The 7,934-nt window shown below is 32.3% G+C and overlaps 1 protein-coding gene across 3 annotated transcripts in view; it reads right to left on the minus strand.

Moving 5' to 3' along the window:
• LOC123673051 overlaps window positions 1-7,934 on the minus strand; it is a 928,323-nt gene that overhangs the window by 813,650 nt on the left and 106,739 nt on the right. For 2 of the 3 annotated variants that reach the window (XM_045607471.1, XM_045607464.1), the window contains exons 1-2: window positions 3,066-3,126; window positions 595-798 (exon numbers count right to left, since the gene is read on the minus strand). In XM_045607471.1, the coding sequence (XP_045463427.1) occupies window positions 595-798; window positions 3,066-3,083 (222 nt within the window). In that variant the 5' untranslated portion in view covers window positions 3,084-3,126. Of the gene's footprint in view, window positions 1-594; window positions 799-3,065; window positions 3,127-7,934 lie in introns of those variants that run through there. The other variant, XM_045607480.1, reaches the window with a different exon arrangement.

Here is a 7,934-nt window from a genome sequence, read left to right on the forward strand (position 1 = left end):
GAACCACTTTTGTTAATCTAATTTCCCCCAACACACTCCCTTATGGCAAGGGTTTCTGCCTGGACATCAAAGGGTGAAAACCCATTGGTATGGTTAATTGGATAAAGGGACAGTGTTAAATAAGTGGATAATCGTTGCCGAATTCTCAAACAATCTCGTGTTCCGCAGAATGGAAACATATATTCTACATGCCGATAAAATTAGTTCAGTAATATGTTGTATGAAAAAAAAAAGCCTTTATGAAGTACCACCTTGATTTCAGTGAGTCGAGGAAGATTCATACCCTCAATGTTGTCATCAAACAGATGCATTTCCTTCTTCCGCTTGTAAGATACTACGCAACATTTGGATACAATCAATATACAGTAAAATTCGTACAGTACGTGCAATCTGAGTATTTAAAGGTAAATAATTAGGTAATTATATTGGAAGCGTGAATCGTGAAGCAATGAGAAGTTTTATTTCTACCTAGAAATAATATTTCTTCTTCTTCATGAATAGTCTATCATTAATCAGGATGAAGCTCATTAATATCATTCAAAACAAATAAAATAAACATTGAAATGAATAATAAATCTGACGGACACTACTTGCCTGCTTGGATGAACCTCTATTGGAGTTACGTGCAGTTTTGAAATGTAATCGTCTGAGAGCCGAGGTTGCCGTTGTTATGAGGTCTTCGGGAGGTCGGGGTGATCTAGGGCCCGTCTGCGATTTCACGGTCATTTCAGATGTTTGTGAAGTTGAATTTGTAGTGGAACACAGGTTGGTGATGCCGCTTTCATCAGACGGCACACCCTAAAATGAATTATATTGAAGGTATCTCATATTGTTCTCATTTCGAACAAAAAACAAACCAAAACTCGAAGGTTCTTAACAAATGAGTAATTATAATAAAGGGTAGCGGTAGGTGAATCCCTACACGGAAAAAAATCTATTCTCAAATCAAGAAACATTATATTCTTGAAATATTAAACTTGATCCAAGTATATATTGGATCGGAAAAAGTAAAGTGAGAAATTTGGTATACTTGGAATGATTAAATATAATACCGAATACATCTTCATAGAAATATATAATACCTACTCCATACTAGTAAATGATATATTCAAAATGAACGAATAAATCCATTGATTCAAGAATACTGCTACATTTTGTTTGAACATACGATATTGGTAAATCGAAGATATCATTTACTCATTATGAAAATTGAAATATACTCATTCCGTATTATATTTTTGAAGAATTGATTTACACATTATAATTATTTCGAGTGATTCTTGTTGCAATTAGAATATGCTCAAGTCACAAAGATGCATTGGAGACCTATTTGCTCACTTTTCATGTTCAAGACTATTCAATCGTAATAAATGAAAATTTGAAATTTTGTGAATAAAATTTCGTCATAGTGAGACATATTTCATTTCAATATTCACATATTGAATCGAATTTGCAGATAACATGAATTCTATTTTTTCTTCTTATGTTAAATGTAGCTAATCAACTCAATGAAGGCCATACTAAATAATTTCTTAATATACCGTTTTATAATACATCTAGTTTCTGATGTTCAAAATTGTAATAGCGGTAGGTAAAGTATGTCCAAAGTCACTTGGAGGAATCCTGAATATTTCAATTATACAAGGGTTGTCCAAGTTTTCAGAAATTCCTTTGGAATTTATGAAAATATTGCTAACAATACTCTCAAATAAACCCCGGTATTTAGCAAATCATCTTGGAAACAAGAATGTCCTGATTCGATTGATTTTATTGGCTGAATCTTTCCCCTCGTACCCCCTTTCCACTTCGAGAGCGTTTTTGGTTACACTCATTGGTTGCATCTGTCACTTCTTAATTATTTTTTAATAATTCGCATAGACCAGTGTGGTCCATATGGGTATTATCGAAATGCATTTTTTTTACGTAGTTTCAGTTCGTTGTGTGACTGATGCTTTTAATGATTTCGACTATGATGTTTGGCACAATTCTATTGCTTATGTAAAAAAAGATGAATATTTCGCAATCAAATCTATTCCTCCATTTACTTTCAAAGTCAGAATTGATATATGACGGGTTCTGAAGAAAATGATTTCGCATTCTAAATATATTCATTCTACTGAAGGAAGAATTGATTAAAATGAGATTAACCAACAAAATTTTCATTACATTTTCTGATTTTAGCAATGTTATTACTGGTTTGAGAAATCATGTAGAATAGGCATATGATGTTGAGGCTCTTAGTACGTCAAATTAGCAGCTACAAAGCCCGATCGAAAAATCAATCAAGTATTTTATAGAAAATAGAAATATTTTACCATTTCCTGCCATCAGTCGGGACAGTTTTAATAATAGGTTACATATATCTTTGAATATTTATTCTGATTCTGAATACTAAAAATTTAAGAGTTATCGAGGAAAAACTTGAATTGAGGATATACTACAATTTCTGAGTGGAGTAGTCTATGAGTCGGTCTATGACTTCCGGAAAACATAGAAACTAAAATCGAAATTTGGATAACTAAATTTGACATTTCATGAAATGTCATTAATTATTCGTAATTGAAAATTTTATTGGTTTATGTATTTTCAACCATCTTAACGACAAATTTATTACAATTCATGAAATTTCGACTTTTTAGTTTCTTTTTATGTTTTCTGGAAGTCATAGACTACTCCATCCAATGAGAAATTGCAGTTTTCCTTAGTTCAAGTTTTTCATCGATAACTCTTTAAGTATAGGATTTGCTTGAGACCCCTCTCTTTTTATACCTACGTAAAATTGACTGAATGAATAAAAAATATAGGTTGGTTTTTTCCCAAAAACTTTTCATAAGATATCTATAGGAATCTCTTTTACTTATGAACCGTTGAGCTTATACTTAAGTATTGCCATATTGCTGAAATTATCACCAACCAAGCTATCTGATAATGCAATAATATACTGGGTGTGCCGTTTGATATAAGAAAGTAGTACTCTGTTTCCGGTATAAAAGGAAATTGTATAAATTTTCAGCACAAAATCATTATTAGTTTTCCATAAACAATATGCCATCGCGGTGACTCACCTTGTACATCATTATCATTTAGTCTTCTGCTTCCACTGAGGGACATAAATTTCGCCTTACAATAACGAAGAAATAAATTCAATTCGGCAACGTAGGTGCTAATTTGACGTAGAAAATTGGATGTCAGAAGAACATTTTCGAATTCATCTCAAACATTTTCGTTCTCTTATAATTCTATGCAACGATCAGTTCATCATCGTTGATAACGTTTCTTGATAGTATATCACAGATCGATAATAACGAATAATCAAATTATAACACCGTAGCATTCTATGTCATTACATAGAATCATTATTGATGTAACAGCAAAAGCTACTCACGTCACAAATTTTCTGAAAGAATCGACATCTGAGTCCTATACATATGTCATGAACGGGTTGGTCAGAGAAAGTGGATTTATCTCCGGTTGAGATGTTCTTTTAACCCCTGGAAGAGCGGCTTTCCAGAGGTCTCGGAGAATTAATAATTATGTAAATTCACAAAGATGTAATGTGTGAGTTCGGCCCGTCGCTTCAATGGACAGGTCTTTTTAGTTGACTTTCTTTCTCTAAGGACAGGATTAGTTTACTGGGTCAATGAAAATCGATTTATATTTTAAAACTAAATATAATAAAGAAAAATTAAAATATTATTTTATTATACAAAATTCGATTTAACATTTCGGATGATACTAATTATTACATTTAATGAAATTCATAATAAAATAAATTTATTAATTCATAAATTTGATGGTTTGTTTAAAAAATTATTAGAGATTCTTCTATGTTGATCGGTCATGCGCATAGAATGATCCGAAAACAATTGAAATTCGAATTTATGGTATCATGATTTCTGTTGCTTTGTTTAATGTAAATGATAAGTATTAAGTGTATTTAGTTTGTTAAGTGTTACCTAAGTGCATTTAACTTGTTAAGTGTGTTTAGTTTGTTTAGTGTAAGGTGTTTGTTTAGTGTAAAGTGTTTGTTTGTGAAGTTCTTTAAGTGTGTTAAGTGGAAATTAGCAGAATGTATTCTAACCAGGAGATGGTAGATATGTTGGAATGCTATTTCACAAATGGAAAAATAGCGAGAAGAGCTAAAGAATCTTATGGAAGGCTGTTTCCAAATAGGAGACAGCCAAATGAGAGAACTTTCGTAAGGATTGTTCAAAGATTGCGTGATCATGGAACCCTCGCTATCAACATGGTGGATAATGGCCGAATGCGATCAAGAGCAATGGATGATGTTCTAGATGACGTGCAACAGCACCCCAAAACAAGTACGAGACGTCTCGCATTGCTCATACCATATTCAAAAGGTACAAGCTTTATTGCCGACGGATTTACCAAAAAGAATTGAATTTTCTCAATGGGTGAGCTTATTCAAATAACTTTATTTTCGAACTAAGTCGGCTGGTTCCCTCACTTGTCAATGCAAATTCAGTGTTTCAATCCATGATTTTTGACCTGACAACGTAGCAAATATTCATTTCTGTGAGTCTTTTCTATCAGAGTTGCAATTAGCCAAAGTACCCAATTTTTTGAATTTCACAGATTTTTTTTTTTTTTTTTTAAACACATATTACTCGAAAACGGCTCAATATACGAGAAAATATGAAGAATACTTTTATTTTTCAAATTAGCTAAATATCCTTCAATGAACGTCCTAGTTACTTTTAAGAGTTCGGTTCTTTGAATTTCTGGTATTTTTATGGGATGAAGTGTTCATAATGAAGAAACGGGGAGATGTGGATAAATTTTCGTGTACGGAGAAGATTCATCACATACATGAAAAACTATATCCCGAAATTCATTTTTTTCTATACAACCATTTCCGAGATATAACGGAAAATGACATTTTTTTATCGATTTTCAACAGCCTGTATCTTTTTAACCGGGCCGAATCGGAAAAAATGGTAAATGAAAAAAGGGTTTCTATTGACCTCAGGAATCTTCGGTTGAAATATATGTACTAGTCAAAGACTCACCCTGTATACTACCTCAGGATACCGAAAATGAACGAAATACGTTACGAGATCCGGCCATCGGATCTCATGATCTCGTAGCGTTGATAACTTGGCTGTATACGGATCTCGTTTTCCTACACCAGACACACACACACATATATATATATATATATATATATATATATATATATATATATATATATATATATATATATATATATATATATATATATATATATATATATATATATATATATATATATATATATATATATATATATATATATATATATATATATATATATATATATATATATATATATATATATATATAGATAGATATGTTTATTCTCATTGAAATAAACAAAAACAAGTCACAGAGATAATTACATATATAACTTTCTGTACGTGACTAAAATAAACTTCATTCTACAGAAACTAAATGCACTTTAACCAACTCCAAAAGAATAAAAATCTAATACACATTATTATATTCTGTATCAAAAAAGAAACAAAAAGCATCCTCTTAGGACTGTTGCTCCATCCTGTCCGTGCCATACGTCGCATATTGGTGATTCTTCCATTCCATCTTCGTCTTTACTTTATCGCTAATCCAGAAATACTGTGATATATTATTTTTATATTTTGCACCGAAAAAATTGAAGAAACGTCATCTTAGGATTATTGCCTCGTCTTGTCCGTGCTATATGTCGCATATTGGTGATTTTTCCATTCCAGTTCAGTTTTATTTTGTCGCTAATCTATAAATTTTGTTAATATTTTTTTTTTTTATCTTTTTGATTTGGTGGGTTTTGTTCATATTTTCGTGGCCTATTTCAGTTCCGATTGATAATATCTGCTATGAAATTTCTTCTTCCATTAATCATCCATTGTTTGATGCTGATCTTGAAGGTTTTATAGATTTTTATATCTTTCAGTTGTTTAGGGAGTGAGGAGTATAATTTTGGGGCCAGATAATTGCATGACCTCTGACCTGTTCTTCTCCGGCACTTCAATGATTCAAAATGGATATCTCTGTTTCGTGTACAATACTGATGTTCAATTTTTTTGATCGAAATTTTACGTTGAAAAATACTTGTGAAGATCTTAAAAGCATAAAGTTGACGTACATCAAGTACTCCAGAGATCCTAAACAATTCATCACTTGAAAAGGTAATTGGTTTTCCATGCATCACTTTCAGTATCCATTTTTGAAGAATCACAAGATTTTTCAAATGATGTTCGTAAGCACCTCCCCAACCAAGAATTCCATAGCTGAGTTGTGACTGCACCAATGCATAATAGACCATGTTGAGGTGTTTAATACTTTTCATATGTTTTTTCAGACATTTGATTTTGAAGAGTAAACCTCTTAATTTTCTAGTCAGTTCTTTTAGATGTTCATCCCATCTCAAATGTCGATCAATTTTCACTCCAAGATATTTTATGTGTGATGCTTCGGGTATTTCAGTACATTCGGTGATTTTTATAGGTCCTATTGTGGGAAGTCCAGTGATGTGAGAAGCGAATGGTAAATATTTAGTTTTTTCCAAATTCAGTGTCAAGTGATTGCAATCAAACCACTTTTTCAGCTGAAGAATATCATTTTTCGTCCAGGAGTCAGCATAATATTGAACCGCAGTGTTATCAGCAAAACTGATTATGTTTCCAGTGGTTTTCACTTTCAGGAGGCTATTTATGTACACCAGGAATAGAAGTGGTCCCAGGACAGTGCCTTGCGGCACTCCATAAGTTACAGTTTCTCTACGGCTTCTGTGTCCATCAATTTCAACTATCTGCTGCCTGTCGGATAAATAACTTTTGAGTAGTTCATATATAGGTCCTCGAAATCCATAGTTCTCAAGTTTTCTGAGTAACTTTTCATGTGACACAGTATCAAAAGCTTTTGAAATATCCAAAAATATGTACAAAGAAGGAATTTGTTTGTCTAAATATTCATATGTATTTTTGGTTAGTTCTCTTATTGCGTCCTCCGTTGATTTTCCTCGTCTAAATCCAAACTGTTTATCATCGATAATCTTGTACTTCTCCAGAAAACTAACAATTCGAGCCTTGAGTCATTTCTCAATAATTTTTGACAGATTGGATATTAGCGAGATGGGCCTGTAGTTTACAATTTGAGATCTATCTCCATTTTTATAAAGCGGTTTAATGATGCCTATTTTCAGTACATCGGGAAAACATCCACTCTGAAAACAATGATTCACGATATACGATAAGGGTTTTGCTATCTCTTTTCTTACTTCTTTTAAAGTTTCAGCCCGGATTCCATCAATCCCTGCCGCTTTTCGCGATTTTAAACTATTTATAATGTCCTCGATATCGGTAGGTTCTGTTGATTCGAGATAGAATGAATTTTCCAGAGAAATATCTGTTTCCTCATAATCCACTGGGCATATTATTTTATCCGCATATGTTTTACCCACATCCTTGTAGTATTTGTTGAATACATTAGCTATTTCAGTTTTGTCTTCAATTCGCCTTTCACCGATTTTTATATGGTTCATTTCTGTTTTAAACAGTCCTTGATTGCAAATCTCTCGAACAGAATCCCACATGCCCTTAGATTCCGACTTATTTTTCTCTACTAACTGACGTAAGTATGCCTTTTTTGAATTGTCTATAATTTTACGAAGTTCTTTTTTGTAATTAATGTATTCCTTTTTTAGATTCTCGTTTTGAGGGTCTTTTTGGAGATTTAAATAAAGATTATTTTTTTTATTTATCGATTTTAAGACTGCTGGTGTAACCCACTTTTTTCGGCAGCTTTGTTTGTTATTGCAATTCACTGAACTTGTGTTTTTCTGTACGTATTTCAAAAAGATTTCAATGAATGATTCTGTTAGCAGATCTGCGTCCTTTTCATTATACACTTGTTCCCAAGTTTCTTTGGCTAAATCTATT

Source organism: Harmonia axyridis, chromosome 1 (genome assembly GCF_914767665.1).
Source record: "Harmonia axyridis chromosome 1, icHarAxyr1.1, whole genome shotgun sequence".
Taxonomy (NCBI): domain Eukaryota; kingdom Metazoa; phylum Arthropoda; class Insecta; order Coleoptera; family Coccinellidae; genus Harmonia; species Harmonia axyridis.